Source organism: Pinus tabuliformis, chromosome 7, assembly GCF_031772625.1.
Source record: "Pinus tabuliformis cultivar Carrire ecotype Pingquan chromosome 7, CPIR1, whole genome shotgun sequence".
In the NCBI taxonomy this organism is placed as follows: domain Eukaryota; kingdom Viridiplantae; phylum Streptophyta; class Pinopsida; order Pinales; family Pinaceae; genus Pinus; species Pinus tabuliformis.
Window position 1 is genome coordinate 996700070 of NC_142293.1, and position 25534 is coordinate 996725603.

The 25534-nt window shown below is 38.6% G+C and overlaps 1 protein-coding gene across 4 annotated transcripts in view; it reads left to right on the top strand.

Annotated features, from left to right (window-relative positions):
- Positions 1-25534, top strand: part of LOC149250946 (uncharacterized) — a 528543-nt gene that overhangs the window by 311885 nt on the left and 191124 nt on the right. For all 4 annotated transcript variants that reach the window (XR_016266851.1, XM_089459290.1, XM_089459289.1 and 1 more), the window contains exon 15: positions 15247-15981. Coding sequence is in view for 3 of the 4 variants with exons in the window: in XM_089459290.1 (XP_089315416.1) it covers positions 15247-15981 (735 nt within the window). In the remaining variant the exon portion in view is untranslated. The remainder of the gene's footprint in view (positions 1-15246; positions 15982-25534) is intronic.

The following is a 25534-nucleotide window of genomic DNA, read 5'->3' on the forward strand; positions in this document are numbered from 1 at the left end:
GCCATGACTGTCAAACTTCAAAGTGATAACATAGTTGTTATCCTAATTTCTAATTTCCATGGTGCGCACCATAAACAAGGTAGGAGAAATAGAAATGATAGGAGATAAGATGAAGTAGATGCAATTTGATATCCAAATGATGATACTGATACTCAAACAAGATGGTTTACCAGGGGTTGTGCTTTTGTCATAGGTGCTGGACAAAGAAAATGATGGTGCCAGACTAACTCTTCTTCTTGTATTTATTTTTCTTGATGCATTAGTGTAGAGCTGTCAACTTTGGAAGCTTGTAAGCCCTTTGCTCTGCATTAGAAGTATATTATAGAATATCATTTTTGAGTGATTTAATATTATCTACACCATCCTGAGTGTGGTTTCTATTTTGATGTAAGAAAACAGTTGTTTTTGTTGCTACAAATTTGTGATTCCTTCTTGTGAAAAGTACAATTTTGTGAATTTAGAAAGCTCAGAACTCCTTTGCTTCATGTTGGAAGCATATCATATTAAATTGATTTCAGGTGACTGGATGTTTTTTACACCAATAGGCAGGCCATGTTCTGATTCTAATGCCTTTGTTGTAGGGACTAAAGTTGTGAGACTTGGATCTGGAAATTTTTTTGACAGCTTTGGGCTCATCAAAAGTCAGAAACGGTAGAACCTGGATCACGGCCTTGTGAAACTTGACAAATAGAATATAACTCAAAATATATGAATTTTGTCCCAAAAAATTGATACTGACATTTCTAAGCCATGAAATATATAAAACAACACTTCACTTCACGAAGACTAGGATGGATAGATTTACAGAGTCTGGTTGATGTTTCACTACTATAAAGTAATCTGTAAGAAAGCACATCCTTCGATGCATGCTGATCCCCTCCTTATGTAGGAGAACAATTCTGCGGGTCTAACTTATAAGGTAGTAAAGGGGCGCAGAAGGTCCATCATTTACTTTCAAGAAACAAATCTTTAAGCAAGAATTATTCAGTATATTAAAAATTGTTTCCCTGTTTAGTTGTGTTACCATATCGACATGGTCTTGATGCTGGATCCATGGATCCATGTTTCAGATATGGATCCACCCAGATCTATGTAGGATACACCATGTAAATGGATCCTTCAAAGTTCAAACCTGAAAATGGATCCAGTTACCCACCAAAATGGGTAACCCCATAGGAGAAAACTTTTCTCCTAAATATGACAGCTAGTCGAATTGCCAGCTAGCCAACAACCCCTGAAAGCTACTATTTGATGATGATATGCCATGTGCCACTGCCATTTGCATCTGCCATATGACTCTCCCCATCTGGAATTACCATTTGGTTGAAGGTGGGCTACTATTGAAAATGTACTTTGATCATTTTGCAATAAGGTGCTTATATTTGTTTGTTTTGGGCATCTGATATGGATAAAGGGGTGATTTGGAAGATTGGCTGATCTTGACTGAATCTGTTCTCTCACCTTACCAAGGGGGTTAATCTTTTGTCATAGTCCAATGGGACCTCCCTTAAGGCCTTAGGGTCATAGGAGGGGCACTACTTGAAGGCCCGAGTTGAGATAGCATGTTCATTATCCCCTACACCATACTTGACACTTTCCATCTCACATTACAAGCCCCATATACCACATCCATTCTTCGTGTCTAACTTGTCATTGGTTCATTGGGATTTGGCACCTAGATGTCCACACTCCTTGAGTAGGGCCATAAAACATTGCCTTGGAGGTTGATGCAACTAAAAGAATGGAAATACATATCATGGCCACAATAAAAGAAAAAGAAGAAAACCAAAATGCAAAATAGGGCCGGGACATAGTTAGCACTTCAGAAAAAGCCTAGCATGAGCTCTACCTTCCTCATTTGCCATCACTTGGTTCTTGGGCACATGATGCTCCTTTACGTCAAAAGGAACACTTGCATGTACCAACCCTAATAAGTGATGTCTGTCTCATCTTAAGGGGTATTATAAATGCTACATGATAAAGAGCAAGCTCTAACCCTTGAGCTATGCAGGATAATATATAAAGAATTATGAAGGAGTAAAAGGCGCACTAGAGGGGTGGAAAAAGCAGGCTGAGCAGGGTATTCATGCCTCCATGATTGCTCCCTTCTTTACATTCATACATTGAGGATGTGGACTCCTCATTAGTTGGTCTCATTGACCATGGAAATTGGCCATGAAGCCTTTTCCCTTCCATTGTCATACATTGACACTAATATCACATTTTGGATGATACTAGCATCATGATACTTTTGCAAACCTCACTTCACCATGGCATGGCATCCCTAAAAGGGAGAAAACTGAATGCCAGGACATAAATGTGAAGACACATTCTTACACTACTATAAAAGAGTAGATGGGAAGCAAGTTGAAGTGCAAGAATGCGATGAAGAAATTGTTGTCACACACAACGAAGATTTAGATTCCGAGGAACCGTCATTAGCTACAATTTCATGTGACTGGAAAAGCCATGATGAAAATAACAACTCTTCAAAAGATCAAGAACAACAAACAAAAGCAAAATATGTTCCACCACATCTTCGAAAGAAGAGAAACCAGTCTCCAAGAAGGAGCATTAAGCTTACTGCACCACCAACAAACATGATGAGGAGATTATGCCCTAAAACCCTAAAGCTTAAAGGACTCATAAGAGGCAGGAATGTCAATATACTTGTAGATTTAGGCAGTACTTACAATTGTATAAACCTATGTTGCAGGAAACGTGGGGTAGGAGGGCGTTTCCGTATGGAAACGGGTACGAAACGCTGAAACGCGTTTGGTATGGCCCTGAAACGCGTTTCAGGCCGTACTGCCACGTTTCACGAAACTGAAACGTGGCCAGTACGGCCTGAAACGCGTTTCAGGGCCGTACGACCCACATTTCAGCATTTACTTGTGTTTTTTAATTTTTAATTTTTTTGTTTTGTTTTGTAATCTATTGTTACGTTAGCCTAGTGACTTCTAGTTGCTTCCAGATGCCTGTCTAAAGTTATAAAAGTGAACTTTTGCCCTAGTGTTGATATGCAGTTCATGGTAATGTTAAATTCTTAAAGTAAAAGTGATATTCTCCTTTATTTTTCATTTTCATCCTTTTACTTAAATTTTTAACATTACCATGAAATGACTCAGGATGTTTGAGAGTGGTTTCGCCCTCATTGGATTTCATATGGAGAAAGTAGAATTTTAGATCTCACTCAAAATCCAGCAGACTTATCGGTTTTTCAGGATTTCATGATTGGGGTGATTGCAATGTTTCCATTGGATTTTATCATGTACTAGGGTATGGAACTTGTATTTAATCGAGAGAACAAAGCCCTCTATGCAGGGGAGACTCCCAATAATCAAGAGAATGTAGGGTACTAGGGTATGAAACTTGTATTTAATCAAGAGCACTAAGGTCATTCGACTATGTAGGAGGAGACTCCCAATCAAGCACGAGACAAAAAATTAGAAATTTCTCGTGGCTGATTTTTGATCTTTATCTTTTCATTATGTGATTATTCATGAGTAAATGTGATGTAAATTTAGATACTTATAGTTTATGCATTGACAATTGACAATTTTATCATAATGTAATAAATTAAAATGTATCATATATGCTTTATGATTGCACATATTTCTTAAATGTCCTAATATATATATATATATATATATATATATATATATATATCAATGTTCCACCAAGGTTCCGGGACAAGGGAGCGAGGGGGCGCAGGAGCGGCCTATGCAAAAGATCCCCACCATTTTTTAGGAAACGTGGGGGAGCGTCAGGGTCGTAAAAAATTATAAATATAAAATATAATTTATCAATTGAGTCCACTATGACAATTTGGTTTGAATTGAAAAGCTGCAAAGCATGATCATTGATATGAATATCATTATCTAAATTTCTAATATCATATAAAATAATAAATTTAAAATTCTAATTTATAATCATACATCAATCATCATACATTATAACAAAATACAAAGACAACGATACCACCATCTTCAACATTCTGATAATACACAACAAACCTCAACAATGTCGTTGTAGAAGATCACTGTAGATCTATTCTTCCTGCATCTCTGTTATCAATAAAGGATCTTAATCTCAGAATCTTAACACTTTTGTGCTCTACAACTTCAACAATATGTTATCAAGGCAACTCTGTTCAGTTCTAGGCCAAACTGCTATAATCATTGGTGAGTTTTTCCCATCTGTACATAGTATCAATTACAAGGATATACAAAACAATAGTGTTGTGTTATGCTCGTGTGAATTCTATTGTCAATTGTATCCTTGTTGAAGAGTGACTGTTGTGCAGACTCCTGATGGCATAACAAGATGCTAATGCCTCTGTCCACTGATGCACATTTGTGTTTAGAACATTACTCATACTTCTATCATAACTCCAAAAATCTGCAATCTAAACCTGTAGCTTCCATATCTGACAATTTGACTATATGTATTACAGCTTCTGCTCCTTTACTTTGAAACTCTTGTTTAAATTCAAACTACAATGACCTCAACGATTACTGTAACTTGATTATACAGATACTTGTAAGACACCAATTAGGGTTACTTAGAGAAATAAAAAATACTTCAACGTGATCGGTGTGTCTTTTAGAAAGCAAGCACTGCCACACAAAAGTTAAGTTAATTTGATGTTGAACTTCTTTGCCTTCTAATATTTCTTATCGTCACAAACTGAATTCTTCACAAGAGGGAGCCTCTGATGTTGATCATCCATAGTGAATCTTGAAGAGTCGAGCTTTGAGAGAAGCAGAGAAGCATTGATGAGTAACCACTTTAGGGATGATCTCCTCACAGAATGTGTAGGGTAATATTGAGCAGCAACCACAGATAAATGAATTTGTTTGGATCAAACTCAGAATTTGTCTAATCAGAGGGCTGACGGTTCATAGTGATAGAAATCCTCAAGATTTGTCTTCAATTCTGTCTAATATGTGCACTCCAGAATTCCTGCAAATAACCAAATCACATTACCAATGTGATAGCCATATCAAGGGTCCATTCTGCAATCTGCAATGTTCCATCAGATACCATCGAGGTTCCATGCATGGGAGTGATTAGATCTAGTAATAACAACACACACAGCGCGCGAAGGCTGTGTGTGTTGTTATGTGTTCAACCTGCCGTTTTTATAACATGAAACAACTAAATTCCAAAACCCTACGCTTAGTTTAACTGTTAATTAAAGATTAGTTTTAGGGTTAAGTTAATTAAAATCTTTTTTTTTTGCATAAACGTGTGCCACGTCCCCCCACGCCCCCCCTCGCCCCCTCTCGTCCCCCCTCGCCCCCCCACGTCCCCTCACGTCCCCCTTTTCAGAAACACCCCCTCAAGAAAGGGAAACGACTCCCTGGCACGTCCCCCTGAGTTTCCTCATTTTTGGGGGCGTGGGGAAACGTCCCCTACTCGTCCTCAAGTCCCCGGAGCGTGGGGGAGCGAGGAAACTAGACCCCTAGGGGAGGGAGCGAGTCCCCGTGGAACACTGATATATATATATATATATATATATATATATATATATATATATATATATATATATATATTCGCGTTTCCCCGTTTCCAAAATTTGGGGAGGTCGCGTTTCGTATCGCTTCCCGTTTCGGAAACTCGTACCCATTTCCCCGTTTCGTGCAACCTTGGTATAAACATTGATCTTGCTAAACAACTTGATCTTTGTATTTGCCCAATCAAGGACCTGACCATGTCTGTCACTATTGGGAAAAAGTTCAAAGAAATAGGAGAATGCCATAAGGTTTTAATCCAGATACAAGAACTAGAGCTACAAACAGATCTATTTGCCCTGCCACTCAAAGAAATGGATGTTCTAGGTGCAAAATGGTTAATACAACTTGGAAGTTATAATACAAGCCTTGAAGAACAATTCATGGAGTTTAACTGGCAAGGACGACATTATAAATTATATGGTGTTACTCTTCCAGCGTCAAGGAAGGTACAAATACTCATGAAGATTTCACCAATCAGCGCAAAGATGCTGCTACATAGCAACATGTTCAACTAGAGGAACCCCTTCTGGTCACGCTTTGAGGACAAATCATCTCTAAAGGGGGTGGCAATGTTATGAATAAAATATTCATAAAATCAATAATATTAAAATAATAATTAATTAAGTAATAATTAAAAATGTTATTATTTATGAAGAGGTAAATAGTCAAAAGACATGACTATTCATCCTTCGTGGCTAGTGAATGCCTATATAGGCAAACCACCATGAAGGTATTGTACACCATTGAGATTTTATCAATAATAAAAAAATTACTTACTTACAAATACAAATTAACATACAATTGCATTCTTGTGTTTCTGTTTTTCCTTCTGATGGCATGACTTCAACTTTGCTAGAGGCTACGACTCACACATGTGGGCAATTACTATTTATTTTGTCACTTAGCTAGTGGGTTGGCTTGTAACCCAAGGTTATCTCATGTGAAACTTGTTTTAGGGTCTTCATTAGTTAGAAATTTGTTGAGGTAGACCTCATATCAATAGAGGTCACCTCACTTTGATTTTCATCATCATTTGTGGATCAATTCGACCTCTTTGAAGGATTTCAACCTACCTGAAATATTCTTGTATGTTTGTGGAGATGTGATCTTTTGTGGAGATTTTGCTTTTGGAGATATTCACTTGTTGTGGAGACATCATTTTGGGATATGAAGGATCAGTTCATGCATTTCTTGTAAGCATTCTATATCGTTGAATATCTCTTATGGCTATTGCATGGAATGATAATTCTTAGGGTTTCTATGTGCTAGTTTTTGTTGAATATTTTTCTATGAAATCCGTGCAACGTATTGTATGCATTACCCTCAAGAATATGTGACAATCCCTTTAATGAATCGTCATGTTAAGTTCTCTTAAATGGTTCTATCCCTTGATAAAATGATAGGTAGGGTTTTGAAAACTAAGGTTTTTCTTTCCCTTACTTCAAACTAGGGTTTGATTCTTCCATGGGTAGATCTCCCTCTAGATTCCATCACCCAAGATCAAACACTGACCTTTACAACTAGGTTATCACACCATAAAATATTTCTTAAACCTAAATTCTCTCTCTCTTCTTTAATTTTTGATCCTTTAAGGCAACCTGCTAGGCTAGGGTTAGGGATGAATTCAACTAGGAGTGTGTTTGCCTTTGGGAGGGTTTTACACATGGTTTGTGACGCATCAACTCAAAATCATCCCTTTCACACGATGAGTCATTTCATTTTAGGGCTGATGTCACAAGCCTTGGGTAAGTTTGCCCTAGGGTTCAACTTGGAGCTTTTTGAAGGCTTGTTATTCCAAATATTGATCATATATATCTTGTCAAGCTTTTTCTTGGCCTTGTTTACCTTCATAAGCTTGTTATCCTTTCTTATTCGCTAAACCCTAGGTCACTTGTGCCCTAGATAGGTATTTGGAAGGCACACTTTGCCTTGTCCTTGCTGGTTTGAGCCTTGTCCTTAAGTTCATTGTCTTTCCTTAGCCTATCCTTGTCACTTCCAAGTCTTAGACCTTGAATATCTATCAGGTGATCTACATAGGGAAGCCTTCCTTGTGGTGAAAGTCCATTAGAAAGTAGGAGGTGGTGGTTGTGGTGACAGTGGGCCTCCACCTCATAGTGTTTTCCCTTGGTCTAGTCCTTGTTTTTTGAGGCCTATCACAAGGCCTACTAGATTTTGAGGCAATAGATCCCATGCTACTAAAATGGATTATGTGCTAGCTAGACCTCACATTCCAGATCCTAAGCAAATAACATTAGAGTTTTTGGTTTTTTTTTTAGTTTTAAAGGATACTTGCCACTTGTTTGAAACACTAAAATGAAAACATTCTATTTAGATTTGTAGTTGCTTATTAGTAATCTGCAGGCTGTATAGTTGTATAAGTTATTAATTACATATAGGCTGTATAACACATGATAATGCTAGTAGTAAAGGTCAGACACATGAAAATTTTAAGTTTCATTTTTTCATAATGGTATTAATAAAGCTTTGAGACGATACATAAATATGTGTATAATGTACAAAGGATGGTTATGTCATTAAAAATTTGATTAGATCAATCCCATCCAATTCTAGCTGAAGGGTCCGCTTAGAACAATATGATACACAGACTATAGCATGTTCTCAGAGTGTATAATATTCGTTTGTTGTTGTAAGTAGATGGGAATTTTTAGATTTTAAGGAAAATTTCAAGGAAGATGACAGGTTGATCAGGATGTAGAGTTTAAAGTTTCAAATGATGGGCATGGAGGCCCATTTTTGGACATGTAGTTAGACCTACTCTACATCATAATATCAATAGAGTGATCATTGATGAGATGCTCAATTTTGTATTTAGAGTTATCTTTTTTTGCATGAAACATGATGCATCATAATTTTAGTTCTAATGTTGTGACCCATGAATGGTTTTGATTTTTAACTTTGGATATGTTTTTTGAAATTAAAAGTATATTATTGTATTTTTTTTGCATGGCGTTTCCCCAGTGCATCTAGATCTTGGCTTTTCAAAAATTTGGTGGATTCGTATGTAGATTCGAATATGGATTTGTATCCATTTCCTTTTCTTGGTAACTTAGGTCTTTAGGGACCATTTATAGACTTTGGTTGAAGAGCCAATTTGCTAAAGATAAAATGATTGAATGCAATTGAAATGAGGTTTCTTTTTGAGTTATATGGCTTTAGGGTTTCATCAAATGTGTTTCCAACTCTTTTCTCCCTACAAAACTGATTTTTTAGCTTTCCTTCTCTCTTTTTCTGTGGGGTTTGAAGTTTGGCGTGTTAATTTTCCACTGTTCTATGCTAGTACAATCACTTAGCCCAATTATTTCTTCAATTAACAATCACTTTTAAACAAATTTAATCTTCCAATGACAATGAGAAATTGTAGATAGAACAATAATCCAATACACAATAGAAGACAACGAAGAACAATAACAAGAGACACAAGATTTGGTCAAAGACCAAGGAAAAATCCCACAAGCGGGAAAACCCTTTGAAATTCTTCTTGTATTAAATTGTCATCAAATGTTCGGTAGAGAGATAAAATGTTCCAATGAGCCAAAGGTCAACAACTTTGACTATCCAAGAAATCAACCAATCAATATACAAAAGATGAGCCTCAAAGTCAAATCTGGTCAACAAGTCAAATCGGCAATTTCTTTCAAAGTCAACAACAGTCAACAACAACAAATGATGCCCTAACCAATCCACAAGTCAATGGTCAACAATGCTCCAAAATAGATCAGTCAAAAGTCAAACAACTTGGCCCTCTTTGCTGGTCAAATCTCAGTTAAGATAGTCCCGAGAAGCTTGGTCAAAGGAGAGAGAAAATCTATGGTCAAACTTCAAAATTCTGTGGTCAAACTTCAATGAACAGACCTATGGTCAACACAAGTCAAAGTTCCCAAAAAAAAATTCCTTCTCTAGTCAATTCGACCTCCAAAAATTGATTTTTTCCAAGTCAAAAGTGGTCAAGGATTGTCCAAACAGAAAAGCTAAGTTGCACGAAACGGGGAAACTGGTACGAGTTTCCGAAACAGGAAGCGATACGAAACGCGACCTCCCCAAATTTTGGAAACGAGGAAACACGAATATATATATATATATATATATATATATATGTGCAATCATAAAGCATAAATGATACATTATAATTTATTACACTTAAACATTAAGATTTAATTTACATCACATTTACTCATGAATGATCACATAATGAAAATAAAAATATCGAAATATCCAAAAGCAACCCTTATTATAGATCCAAATCTCAAAATCAACCTTTATTTATATTAATATATGAGTTTGCAAGTACAATAAAGACTATAAGGCTGCAAGAGAGAGATCCAAATCAGGATTTTCTGCATCCACATCCCATTCTTTAGAAGGACCATTTTTGTATTGAGAGTCTCCTCCTACATAGTCGAACGACCTTAGTGCTCTTGATTAAATACACGTTTCATACCCTAGTACCCTACATGATGTTGATTATTGGGAGTTTCCCATGCATAGAGGGCTTGGTTTTCTTGATTAAATATAAGTTCCATACCCTAGTACATGATAAAATCCAATGGAAACATTGCAATCCTTCTAATCCTGAAATCCTGAAAAACAAATAAGTCTGCTAGATTTTGAGTGAGATCTAAAATTCTACTTTCTCCATATGAAATCCAATGAGGGCGAAACCACTCTCAAACATCCTGAGTCATTTCATGGTAATGTTAAAAATTTAAGTAAAAGGATGAAAACGAAAAATAAAGGAGAATATCACTTTTACTTTAAGAATTTAACATTACCATGAACTGCATATCCCTCAAACTTCCTGATGAACTGCATATCAACACTAGGGCAAAATTCACTTTTATAACTTTAGACACGCATCTAGAAGCAACAAGAAGTCACTAACATACCCTAAAAGTAAATTAAAAAACAAATTTAAACAAAAAAAACACAAGTTAATGAGGAAACGTGGGTCGTACGGCCCTGAAATGCGTTTCCGACCATACTGGCCACGTTTCCGTTTCGGGAAATGTGGCAGTACGACCGAAAACGTGTTTCACGGCCATACCAAATGCGTTTCCGCGTTTCGTACCCCTTTCTGTACGGAAACAGACCTCTATACCACGTTTCCTGCAACATAGCAGAAAAGTCAATGCAAAAAATCAGAGTTAGCCTCCTTCCCATTGCACATGTGAACTCAAACCTCTAATTGCAGACCTATGTGAAGCAATCAAGAGGAGAGAGAAGAAGAGACTTGTGATGATGATGTCTAAATGAGGTGTATTTAGATGAGGTTTTGGAGACCCAATTATGACTTTAGGCCAACTTGTACTTTTGTGTACTTGTGGGTTTTTCATTAAAATAATATTTTTCATTGACCAAATAAAATTCTTCCATGGGCAAAGAGGGGCTTCTCTGGATGAGGAAGGCTGTCCAATGGAGGGAATTTACCCCTGAGTTGCCAGATTAACAATCCCTCTCAGCTAGGGAGAAATTTTCTGATTGCATCGTAAGTTCCATCTCAAATATCTCATCTCTCCTCATCTCTTGAACACTCTCAAATCTAAAGAGGAAGAATCATCATAAGGGAGCTTCGACTACCACCCTATATCCAAGGACAATAGGCAGGATACCACTTACCGTCAGAGGTAAGGGTTGCAGTGTATCCTATTGTCTGTTGATCTTCCCAACTTGACCCTCAAGAGTCAGTGGTAGAACACCTGCACCCCATCACTTGGGCAAGATACCACTTACCATAAATGGTAAGGATCACAGTGTATCTCAAGTCTTCTCAACCGATTGGCCAGATGGGCAAGAACAATCTCGACAGGCCTAACTTGTGGGTAGGATGCCAATTGGGGTATACTTTGTCACGATCATTGAGTGACACTAGGCAGGATATGACTTACCATCGAAGGCAAGGATCACATACTATCCTATTTTCAGAAAATAGGCAAGATTCCACTTACTGTGAAGGTAAGGATCACAGACTATCCTATTGTTCAGAGTTCCCTCAACCCTAGGAGCTCCCTAGTTCACTTCCTCTCCCTGTGAGCTCAAATAGGGGGGAAGAGCATAGCTCAGTGTCCTCGATCTGTGGGGACCCTTACTCGAGAGGGTCACATCCATCAGTCCAAGCTGCCCTCTGAAGACCAAGAACTTCCCTTTCGGCAAGGCCTTGGTGAGTATGTTTGCTATTTGCTTATCGATCAAAATGTGATGGGGCCTCACTGCTCCTCTCTGCACCATGTCTTGTATATAGTGATACTTGATCTCAATATGCTTGGGCTTGTCATGAAATATGGGATTCTCTGCTGATCGGATCCCACTCATGTTGTCATAATATATCACTGTCGTATCTAGGACCTGCTCAAACAACTCTCCAAAGAGCTTCCTCAACCATACTGCCTTGTAGCTAGCCATGCTAGCAACAATATACTTTGCCGTGTTTAAAGCTACAAACTTTTTCTTCCTTCTCATCCAAAATATCATGGCAGAACCCAAACTAAGAAACACCTTGATATGATCTTCCTGCCAATAACATTTCTAGCTTAGTCAGCATCAGTGTAACCATGAAGCCTAACATCTTTGATAATATATCTTAGACCATGGTTAATAATCCCATGCAAATATCTCAGCACATGCTTGGCAACAACCCAATGTGCATGAAGAGGATCAGTCATGAATTGACTAAAAGTGTTGACCGCAAAACATATGTTCGTACGGGTGTTCACAAGGAACATCAATGCTCTAATCAACTGTCGATACTCAGAGGGATTTCCCAAATTAGGTCTTGCAACATCTCCACATAACTTCTTGAAGTTCATCTCCATCAGTGTGGCCATAGACTTGCATTCTACCATTCCAAATATTTCCAACAATTTGATAACATATTTTCCTTGAGAAAGGAAAATCTCATCGAGCCTTTGCCACCCTTCTAATCCCTTAAAATAATGCATCAATCCAAGGTCTTTCATTTCGAATTTAGAGGCCAACTCCCTCTTGCACTTAAGCATCAGAGGCTCACTACTTGTCAAGAATAAATTATCAACATATAAAACCAAAATAAGAGGCATACCTCATACCACTTTGAAGTAGAGGTTCGGGTCAACATTGCTTCTCGCGAATCCAAGCTTCTCCAGGTAACTATTAATACGGGCATACCAGGCTTTGGGGGCTTGCTTCAAACCATAGAGTGCCTTTTTCAGTCGATGCACATGAGTCTTCCTATCATATACATTAAAACCATGTGGTTCCTGAACATATACTTCTTCCCGTAGTATGCCATGAAGAAACATAATTTTCACATCTATTAGGTGAAGAGTCCATCCTTGACTAGTAGCAACAGGTGCAAATATATCATAATAGTCTTCTCCCTCTTTCTGGGAGGAACCTCTAGCCATGAAGCTCGCCTTATATTTCTCAACACTTCCATCAGCTCCATGTTTAATCTTGTATAGCCATTTCAAAGTCACAAGAGACTTCCCTTTCGGTCTTAGTACCACTTCGCACACATTGTTCTTCATAATAGACTCATACTCTTCGGCCATAGCATCCTTCTAAACTTGTTCTTTCACTGCTTCTTCAAAGGTGGGAGGCTCAACTTGAATGGTAGTGTTCATGGATGCAACATATCCCTAGTATCAACATGGCTCCTTTCTTTCTCTAAAGGTTCCTTTGGCAGCGACATATCTTTCAACATCTTGTAAGGTATTACGAAGCCAAAGTGATCTCTTCTTGGTAGGGGGATCACATGGAGTAGGATCCAAGGGGTCCATAGGTTCCATGGGATCATCAACAACGTATTTCTTCAGCTTGGGCACATAAGGACATTCTAGTAGGTCCATGTCATCATCCTTCTTTTCAACAGGAGGAGGAGGAATATCTGTTTCTTTTCCAAGGGCAACATCTTCATCGAAAGTTACATCTCTATTAAACTCAATATTCCTTTGACCAGACACATATATTCTAAAAGCTTTAGAATTATCACAATACCCAACAAACATACCTTTCTTTCTAGTGGCGTCTAGTGTGTTTCTCTTGTCTTTCAGCACATGAAAGTACACGGGGTAACCAAATATCCTCAGATGTCCAACATCGGGGTTGTGAACACTTCTTTGGGAGTCTTGTCACCTAGGGCTTGATGAGGAATCCTGTTTTGAACATAGACCGTTGTATTAGTGGCTTCTCCCCAAAGGAACTTCGACATCTTTTAATCTTGCAACGTGGTTCGGGGGGGTTCCATGATGGTCCCGTTCTTTCTTTCAGCCACACCATTCTGCTCAGGATTATAAGGTACGATGGTCTCCTTCTTGATTCTAACGTTCTTGCAAAATATAAAGAAAGGTTTGTGGCTTGAGGATTCTCTCAGAAAGAGGGAATTGATTATGAAGATATCTTTGCTCCTGTTGCTCACTATACCACCATTTGCTCTATTATTGCTTTAGCTGCTAGTCAAGGGTGGACTCTCCATCAGATGGATGTCAAGACAACTTTTCTCCATGGTGCTCTTCAGGAGGAAGTATATGTTGAACAACCTCAAGGCTTTGAGGTACATGACAGAAGAACCCATGTATGCAGATTGAAGAAAGCACTCTATGGCTTAAAGCAAGCCCCCAGGGCTTGGTATTCTCGCATTGACAACTACTTAGTAAAGTTGGGATTCACAAGGAGCAGTGCTGATCCAAACCTCTACTTCAAAGTTGTACAAGGTATGCCTTTGATTTTGGTATTATATGTTGACGATCTGTTTTTGACAGGTAATGAACTTCTGATGATTCAGTGTAAGAGGGAGCTTGCCTCTTAATTTGAAATGAAAGACCTTGGTCTCCTTAAATATAATCTTGAATATAAAGTGATCTGGGTCATATGAAGCAACATTTTTCAATTATATTCATTCTTAACAAGGAGAGTTATTAAATCAGATAATATTACTTTTAAGTTTTCCCTAGGATAATTTTTGACTGGACCACATCATTAGATTTTGCCCCTTTTTGAGGGGTTTGCCAGGCATAGTTGTTAGAAGTTCTATGCAGAGTTCCCAACTGCCTCCCCTAGCCCAGTCAACTCTTAGTCCAGGACGTTTTGCAAATGACATTATCAGTCTGAGTGTTGGTGAAGTCGTGTAACTTCACAGTGATTGATAAGAAGCAGTTAAATAACACTATTGAATTCAGCTTTTTGTTCATAGTTTTGTTGAACTGACCTCTCTGTTGTGGTATCAGTTTCTCTCTTTGTTCTCCCCTTTAGGATGGTACATTTACTTCATTATTGAGGGTTTACCTACCATAGGTCTAAACGTTCCTATTTGTTACAATGCCACTTGTTTTCTTTAGGTAAAAGATGCCTTAGTGTACTCTTATTACTTGCTGTCTACTGACCCATTTTTGTCTTTAATGAACATTAATATAATGTCTTTTCATTTCATTTCTTGTCATGTTGTTTGAGTGTTATAAGTCATGCTATTTTTGACGATATAATTGCTGGCTTTTCCTCCATATCATTAAATTTCATTAATCTCATAAGTATGTTGTTAGTGTATCTTGTTGATGGATGACACAGGTGGGTCTGAATTGGTCAATATGAATGGAAGCGCCCATTTGGACCTACCTATGCAATATCGTCTAATTAAATATATGACAGTCGATGCGTGAATTTCAGTTTTGGTTCCTTAGTCTATATTCCAAATAATATGAAGTGTTCTTTTTACTGATGCATTTCTCAAAATCTGCAGATTCATGAATTTGGGCAAGTGCCACAACAAATTTTTGAGGAACCTCACCCCACACAGTTTCCTCATGAGAAAAATGTTGGAGCTGCTTCATTTTCATCAATGCGAATTGATTTGGGAGCATTGATTTATCGACTAACAACAATAGCTTCATCTATAGAAAGTGACATTTCTTTGGAACACGAGAAGACAATAGCAGCAACTGGGCTTGCTTCTGAATCTGAGCAATTATTACAATTAAAGGATTTTCCTTATCCACTCCCTGCCATATACAATTGCAAAGAGACTCCTAAAATTGGTAGTCTTAAAGAGACTATAGATGAAAGTGCTAGTATGGAGAGCTGCAATATGCGGAACAGAATGATCAGAATTGCTAATGATGACTATAGTAGTATTTTGGTAACAGATTTATCCTTAGACAAGGACACTAAACTACAAATTAGGGATGTTGATGGTAAGAACTCAGAGAAGAAGGAAAATGGTGAGTCCGATGAAACTGCAGGAATGACTTTTAGTGCAGACCAAGGAAGAATGGACAATGAAATCAGGCAAAATGGTGATGAGTCAAAAGATACTGGGCAGGATGATTGTGCTTGGTATCATAGTTTACGTGAACGTTTTTCAAAGCCACAATCACTAAAGATGCATAGAGGAGCTGTTTGTGCAGTCATCCTTTCTGAGGAGAATGCATCAGAGTGCCTCACAATGTTTTCTGTTGGCAGAGATGGTTTTATCAAGGTAGTCTTGCCACCTTACTGTTTTGCATGTTTTGAGCGTGATGCACTACTCAAATGTCTGCGTCTAATATAAACAATAGCAGAAATACATTTTTTCTAATGACATAAATAGTGAAAAATATGGAATAGAAATGGCATAGAACAGGATTCAAGATATTCTTAGTTTTTCAATTTTGCTTATTGAAAATATATCTCGTCAATTTTATTTCTGAATGATAAGTAGCACGTGTCATTGTTCTAGGATACAAAGTGCTGACCTTTCTGTGGCATGTCATGTTATTTTCCTTTGTTTAAATCTTCACAAGTTTCTAACGTTCTTAGAATTAGCCATGGGAAAATATTTATTTGTCAATATTTTATTCCAGCAATTTTGATAGTGTCTATGACTTCTGGGGAAGTTTCTAATTATTGTTCCCATACCTGTAGATCTTTAATAATTACTGATTGGTTAACAATGTAATTCCCTATTTTTTCCTTTCACCAGCTTTGTCAACTTTTAGTTCACTTGTGCATAAGGCCCTTGAGCATTCTATTACCGTATAAACTAGCAGCCTTGTGAAAAGTACCTGTTACCGCTCAAACTAGTGGGGGTCCTAGGAGGGGATCCTATAGGGAAACTACTAGGTCAAGGGGAAACAAGGGAGTGATAGCCCACTGTTACCTCAGCTAAAGCTCCCTTCTCTTTACAGACTTTCACCCATGGGAGGAGACCCGGTATGAGGGGAATCACAATGATAAATAGATCCATAAGAGTATAGGGGGTGATTCCTAAGGCCTATTAGCAAGAGAGGCTCAATAAGACAACTTGCTTGCCTTGAAAGTAAGGTGATGGGCTCTTTAGGAAGGGCTAAGAGGATTCTTAAGGCTGGGGTTTGGGAATATACCTTGTCAAGAGGTATACCGTGGCCTTTGTGTGATCTTTGTGAAATTAGAGTTGTAGTGTTGTGGGACAACAAAGGATCAAGTGGACCCACAATTAGGTCAAGGGTATGTAGTTGATCACCCAAGGAGGGACTTGACCTACTTATGGAAGAGAAGAGGATCCATGGACAAATTTTCTTTTGAAGATTGAAGACAATGATCCAAATGAGGACACTAGCCAAGGGAAACCTAGGGTAAGAAATGGTCCTAGAGCTAGGGATTTCTATATCTCAAGATCCCACTAGACTTTAGAGTAAACCCTAGCGTAGTTATGGACAAGAGATTGAAGTCTTTTGATGGCTACAATGTGAGAAAAATGATTCCCTACGTGACCTATGGAGGCTAGGCCTAGAAGGAGAAGGAAATGTGAGAGAAACATTCTTTAAAAGTGATCACCTATGGAAGGATCAATGCCTTGTCATTTGGGAGAGATGGATTCAAAGAGAATTTAATGTTTGGAAATTATTTACCCAATCAAGGAGGCCTTCAAGCAACTTCGCATGGCATTAGGGCATGAGCGAAGCTACCCAAGGACTTTATACTTTGATGTGAAATAATTGATGACTTATCAAGATGTATTCAACAAAAATAATCTCTAGGAACATTCACCCATTCATACATGACACATGCAATGATTTAACGCTTCAAAAGATAAAAATTTCCACAATTTCACATAGAAACACAATAAATTTCAGACCTACTATAGCGAAAATCCCAACATCATTTATGTAGCAAAGTAAATAACAAGAATAAACATGAAAAAGATCACTTAAATGTACAAATGAGTATATCCAATCATCAAATTATGCCCATAATGAAGCTCCAAGATCAAGAAGATAGAATCCATACATCAAAATTCATCCATGATATCCAAACTCATTGTCCAAAAGGGAATGCGAAATTCTCAAGTAGCTGCTAAACCTAAATCCAAGTGATGATGATCAAAATGAATCACCTCACCTCTATTTATACAATCTTTAATGAGTTCGATTTGCCTAATTGGCCTAATCAAGCCCCAAATAATAAAATAATGTGCAATAATAGCATCCCTTGGTGACAAGCCCACCAAGATAGCTCAATAACATAAGAATAAGCCTCTCAAAGAGGGCAAAACGATCGATATAATGAGTCATTGGGCCATTGAGAAAGCCTAATGAAGTCCAAAGTGTTCCATGATGTTAGAATGGACTCCAAACATAATGGACAAGGGTGTGGCCCCTTGATTTCCCAGTAAATCCTTGTGGTGCTCAAAAGTGGGTGTGGGGGCGGAAGGTGTTAATTTTTCAGATTGTTCTACGCTATATCAATTACTTTAGCCCAATTCCACTCTTCAATTAGCAATATTTCCAATTACAATTAATATTTCCATTCATCAATAGTAATTGAAGATAGACCAATAAATGCAATGACAAAGGAGATAATTAACACATCAACAAGAGACACCATGTTTGGTTAAAGACCAAAGAAAAACCCCACAAAGGGGAAAACCCTTTGAAATTCTTCTTCTATTAGATTGTCATAAAATGCTCAGTAGAGAGTACAATGAGCCCAATACAATATCCAACAAAATAACTCGATACAAATCTGAAACAGACTTCTAGAGTCATTATGGTACAGAGAGAAATCCTTCAACTTTCGGTCGACTATAGTCAACCTCAGTCAAATGCGAAACCCTAGCTCAAAACCCCAATCGCTACCTTTAGGTTGACATGCGAACGACTATAGCCTCCCAGTCGCTCTCTTGGCCTCTGTAAGTGTGCGATTGTGGTCGATTTAGCCCAGTGACATGCGAACGACCAGAAAACAAAAACCTAATCCGTACGAGCTGTAGATCTGAAACTTTGGATCGTATGCGAGCTTTTCTCTGTCCAACCTATGCGAACCAATTCAGAAAGAAGAGAAGAAGATGCTTGCTTGGTGTCCAAATGAGGTCTAGGTCACTTGTATTTATAGGCTTTCATGGATGTCCAATAATGTCCATTTGATGTTGAGGCCGACCTGTCCAAATGTGCATGTGTGGGTACATAAATTAAAAAACCAACTGCTACTTGTCCAAATGAGGTATATTTAGGTCTATTTTGGTCCTCTCGAATAGAGGAACTAAATGGCATCATTATCTCTATCATATGAGTTGTCTAAGGTGGAATTTGACCGTAGTTGTATATTTTAACACTCCCTCTCAACTAGGGAGGATTCCACCTGTCAAAATTTGTCCATCGATTAATATGTCATCTTGTCATCATATGTCCCATCTCGACTCAAATCTATTTGCTGAAACATTCTTGAATCTAAAGAAGAAGAATCATCGGGGAGCAAATGCAACCATCCTCTATCTCATCAGAGAGCATGTCTCAATTTGAAACCACATCGGGGAGCTACTACTCAACCCAGAATCTCATGGGGGAGCTACTACTACGACCGCATATCGAGCAATAAGTGATATAAGGGAGCTACTACTCAATCCATCCTATTGCTTGTAGAAATTCTCACTGTAGATTAACCTGATTATGCAATGTACTAAAGCAAAATACTTAATCTACTTCTACAATCAAACTTGCGGAAGCTTAATCGATTTGAGCAAGATCAAACAGAACACAAATAACAAAGAAGAAGAATCAATCACACATGAAACACAGAAGAATACTCTGGGGAAAGCCTCAGCTAAAAACCCCGCTATCTGTATTATCATACAAGTGGAAATATCTCAGGATTACACAAAGCTTTAGCTGTCACAGCTATCTAGCTCTCAATACAATCCCTCACTGCTGCTCATAGACATAATAGACAACTCATATGCCTTCTCCTCTATCCTCCAAGCCTCCTATTTTCTTGCGCAATTTTCCCTGGGTGCTCCAGTTGTAACCTTGTGTGACACTGCTCTCACACACTGTAAAATTGCGCAAATATCAAGGAATGAATTTCTTTTGCATGCAAGAGATTTTCTTATAGGAAAATTCTTGCAACTGATAGTACACTGTGCCTGCCTTTAATCTCAACTGGGTCATTGTTTGAACTGACATGCATGAGTTATTTATGAGAGAATATTCAGTTATCTGGAGTACACTAGTTTCATGCATGCATGCATTAACTGATCGAACTCACAATTAGTTCCTCAACCCGTTTGGAACTAATTTAACTGGACTTAACTCAGTTAACTGAGCTAACTAATTACAACTCAAATACAACTCATCCTTATCTCCTTAATTAAGGGATAACGTCCTCAATCAAAGGGATAACTGTTGCATGACTTCACAAAGACTTCATGTTTGAATTTCTCCAACTAATTAATTCAAGATGAATTAATTAATTATTTTTCAAACAGCTGGTGAGACTAAATTTGAATTTTAATTCTCAATTTTAATTCAAGGACAAATTAAAATTGAAATATTCTTGTTGCCACATTACAACATTGCCTACCGATCTTCCCAACAATGACCCTGAAGAGTCATGTGATAGAACACCTGCATCATAATCCGAGCTTGGGCGAGATACTTGAATTACTGTCATGTCCCTTCTCAGAAACATTAGTAATAGGGTGTTGCTACACAATTTTGGACATTTTTGACTAAAGAAGAGGACCCCACACTTTTGAGTTAGGGACTTAGGGGCCAAATCGACTTTATATAGTTGCTAGTGGAATGTGGGTGCCACCCACATGGGAGTTTGAATTAGCCATTCAATATGCTTGGAGGGAAAATTGAATGGGTGGATGGAGGGGCCCACATGAGGCTAAGGGGGCCCAAGGAGCTGTAAGGAGAGATCAACTCTCATTTTGTTCTCATTTTGGACATTTGCAAACAACTAGTCATCTGTTCACTCTATTGTATAGCAAGTCTACTCGCTGTTTGGCCACGAGTCTCTCGAGCGGGAGATTCAAGCTTTACTTCGGTGGATCATCTGTCCCTGCCCTAGGGAGGTTGTTCCACAAGAGTTTTCAGGAGTTCCAGGGCAGTGGCATACACCAACAGCCAGTGCAGAGAAAGGAGTGCGTATTTCTAGGCAACCAGGAAACATGCAGAGGGAGATTGAGGCAAGCAGAGATCTGATTGCTTGTCCGGGATCTGGCAAGATGTGGTAGCAGCATTAGACCAACGTTCTTGCTAGGTTTTACAGCCAGTTGAGCCAACATTCCAGCAATTCGAACTGCTGGGCTGAGGGACAGTGCAGAGGCCACTCAACAGATTTTCGTGGTGCTTGGGAGCAACTGATTTGGGCCAAGAGATCATCTGGGGAGTCAGGGATTGGATAGCAGGGGTGAACTCAACATTTTGGAGGAGTTTTCAGGTGGATTTACAGGCAGTTTCTAGCAGGTCGAGTTTTGCAACTACAGCTGAGGTGAGGCTCCAAGGGGGTTGAAAATCAGAAGTCCAAACCAGTTGAAATCCCTTCTAGGTTTTGGCCAAGGAGTCCAGGGTGAAAATCATATAAATTTATGGGAAGTTTTAGTTCACTTTCCAGCCATTCAAACTTCAGCAGAGTAGTAGTTTTCTGGGCAGCGTAGTGTAGATTGGTGCAACAGCTGGGCAACCTTCAACTTAGCCATTTTCCTACCTGGGTTTGGTCCCGCTTGTCCATTGAGACAAGCCCAGGTGCACTATTCCATCATCTATTGTATCTGGCTTGCAGAAATTAAATAAAATGGCTCAGTTGTTCTCCATTTGCAGTTTTTCTATGAGTGCTTGATGAATATTTCGTTTTTGTATTTTGTTGCGTAGAGTATTTGCTGTTATCACTTGTACTCCTATTTAGGATCATTACACTTACCAAAAGGTAAGGATGACAAGCCCGCAAGCCTCCTCAACCTATTGGCCAGATGGGGAGGGACAACCCCAACAAGCCTAAGTTATGGGTATGATGCCAACAAGGGTATACTCTGCAATGACCAAGATAGGGTGAGTTACTACTCCAACCCTATGGGTAACATATAGGGGTGAAACCCTATTTTCCAGAGATCCCTCAACCCCAGGAGTCAGTCTATCTCAATTCCCCACCTTGGAAGCTCAAACAGGGGGGAAGAGTTGGCCCAATGTCCTCGATCAGTGATGCCCTTTATCAGGAGGGGTAACATGCATTAGTCCACGCTGTTCTCTGAAGACCAAGGACTTCCCTTTCGGCAAAGCCTTTGTGAGATATCTGCAATCTGCTCATCTGTTAATATGTGATGGAGATGAATGATTGCTCTCTGCACCATGTCTCGAATGAAGTGATGTCGAATCTCTATGTGCTTGGACTTGTCATGAAATACGAGATTCTCTGCCAGACAGATCCCACTCTTATTGTCGCAATATATCACTGTAGTGTCTAGGATCTTGTAGCATAAAAACTAATTGACGAGTTGATTACGAATTATTTCCCAAAGCTAGTGAAACTCTGTTGTCCGCTTATATTGCAAATAGAAACGGAAGGCTCGATGTGCAGTCATCGCATATAATGCTTGGTATGAGTTGTTGTTTATGTCTGACAGACAACCATGCAACAAATCCATACTTTGAAGCTGGATTAAGAAAACCTGGTCCTGATCAAAGCTTAACAAGGAATCTAGCACATACAATGCCACTGCTTTCCCTACCTCGCTTCCTTGGGTTGCATCCTTTGTGATCACTTCAAAAAAGGTTGTGGCTTCTTGCTTCAATATTGAGAAATTCATTTGGGCCAGTTTTGCATGGTCTTTGTCTATCTTCTGAAGTTCTACATCATCTTCTTCATCCTGTCCTTCAAGCAATAATTTTCTCTTTGTAGCCAATGCTACATCTGAATCATCATTCTCATCCACATCAAGATCAACTTCATCTGGGTTTTCAACATTATAATCTTCTTGATCTATATTAGCTTCATCAGAATCATTATCTTGGTCTAGATAATCCTCATTCTCATCAATATTAGCTTTATTTGAATCCTCATCTAGATCATCGATTTCCTTTTGACATTCTTTAACTTCTGTAAATGATTTTTCTAATCATTGAAATGCTTCTTGAATACTAAACTGTTCAACGTAATCAAGATGTGAACGTAATGGCACATTGTGCGGCGAACTACATTCAAAGGCCCGCATGATTATATCGTGTGCCATGGCTCTGATACCACTGTAGCATAAAAACTATGCTGAAGCATGAAAACTGATAGCTTGTAGGTTTAATTGTTAAAAATACATGAGGTATTTAAAAATAATAATTTATTAATATATATAAAATGCATAAGATGATATAATATTACAATGAGGACCCCGCTTTTATACCTCAGCAGGCGACCTTTCGTGAATGGGCATGTCTTTTAGACATGCATTTTCACTTAATTTAATGACTATTTAACCTAATTAATATTCAATTATTTAATCTTTATATTTATTTTATTTTATTATTTGTTATGAATTATATTCATAACAGATCTGCTCAAATAGCTCTCCAAAGAGCTTCCTCAACTAAACTGCTTCGCAGTTAGCCATGCTAGTGACAATATACTCTGCCTTAGTGGTATTCAATGCTACAGACTTCTGCTTCCTACTCATCGAAGATATCATGGGAGATCCGAGACTAAAACAACATCCAAACCTACTCTTCTCGTCGATAACGTTTCCTACCCAGTCAACATCGGTGTATCCATGAAGTCAAACATCTCTGGTAGAATATCTCAGACCAAGTGTGATCATCCCATGCAGATATCTCAAATGTGTTTGGCATGAGTCCAATGTGAATGGAGAGGCTCGTTCATGAATTGACTCAACGTGTTCACTACATAGCTTATGTCTGGACGGGTGTTCACAAGGAACATCAGATTCCCAATCAACTATCTATACTTGGATGGATTTGCCAAATCGGGTCCTGCAACTTCTCCACATAACTTCTTAAAGTTCATTTCCATCGGTGTGGCCATGGACTTGCATTCTGTGATTCCAAATCTCTCTAATAACTTCACAACATATTCTCCTTGTGAAAGGAAAATCTCTCTGGGCTTTTGCCACACCTCAAGGCCTGGAAAATAGTGAATAATTCACAATTGCATTCTTCACCATAAAAACGCTGCGGAAATATAAAATACAGAACTGAGAAATAGATGCACACGCACAGAAAATTAACACCATTGTTTTTGGACAATTGCCCTTAGAAAAATCCCTGAAGGGAAAACCAGTGCAACAGATGAGTGTTTTTTTAATATACAACAATTTGAGAGAAATATTACAACTGGTTTCCTAGCTGGCAAGCCTCCAAAAATCTACTAGCAAAATATCTGGAGGACACCCTTGTCTCCGTCTGCAATCAACTCGACCTCTCCTAGCTTGCTCACACCTCCACCTAGCCACACATGTTGCAGCCCAGAAATGCACACTGCGTGGCTAAAAAGAATCAGACATCCTCGGAATTGTCTCTAGGTGATTCTGTGAAAATTTCTGAATCTACACATCGGAAACCCCTACTGCAATTACTGGTTACCATCTCCTACTTGTTCTTTGCATTAACAAGTTATTTAATTACATAAATATTGATGTAAAACACTATTGCAACCTACGCATACATACAGATCATGAACTAAAATACACTGAGGCAATCACACAAGGGACACCATTATTTTTGGACAATCGTCTTCGGAAAAACCCGATTCGGGAAAACTGGTGCAACATATAGAGGGTTTGTATTATTAAGCAGATCCTTGAATACAGCTAGGGTGCCAGATATGGCTCACCCAACAGAGAAAAATCCTGGCAAAAGTACCTCTATTCGGAGACAGATATTCCGGCAAATTCAACAATTGGATGATCAAACCCCACAGATGGCCCGACTGTTCCTAGTGTTGGGCATCGATAACTGCTGCTCACTGCAACTCAGATCACTAGTTCGATTTTCTCAGCAAACCTCGCCACAGAAAAATCGAACTCTTTGATCAATTCGATGTATCTCCAACTGACCCTCAAGCCTCCTCTTATACTTTTCTTGTTGATGAATCAATGGCCGTGATCTAATCTCTAATCAACGACTAAGATTAAAACAGGCTTGATCCTCGTCATGTAGAACCTTCTCACCCATATTCTTGTTAATACACAGTAATATTTTTATTTTCCCAAGTTTAGACTTAGGAACCCATTAAAAATATTAATTATAATAATAACTCCTCATCTGAGTGGAATTTCTCCAGACGATTTATGGGTTCTATAGATCTCATGTGTTCTAGCCCCTCCACAAAATTTCGGAGCTAGAGCACATCCGATGCTACCCAAAATCAACACTCCCTCTTAGCGAGGAATGTGCTAGCAGCTATAGTAACACTTCTCAACAGAAGTACTATACTGATCCACTGCATCGGTCGTCTGTGTTGCTAATGCTTGGCCTGACGCCCTTCATCTACTGCATTGCTGCTTCCTGTACTGCTGCCCATGACTCTGCCACTACCACTGCTACATCTGTACTATAGCTCCCTCTCAAAATGCTGCATCATGCTGCCCATAGCACTGCCACTGCTAACCGCTGCACTGCAACTCAGTTGCTGAGAAGTATGCAACTGAAACTTCACCCAAAAACTGACATCTTAGTTAGTATGGATGCCTTGTGATCGTGAAGCTACCCCTATTGCTAATATGTGTTGATCCTCTGCTGCTACTGTGCTGCTGCAAATTGCTATGTGCCTCTTGCATTGCTACAACA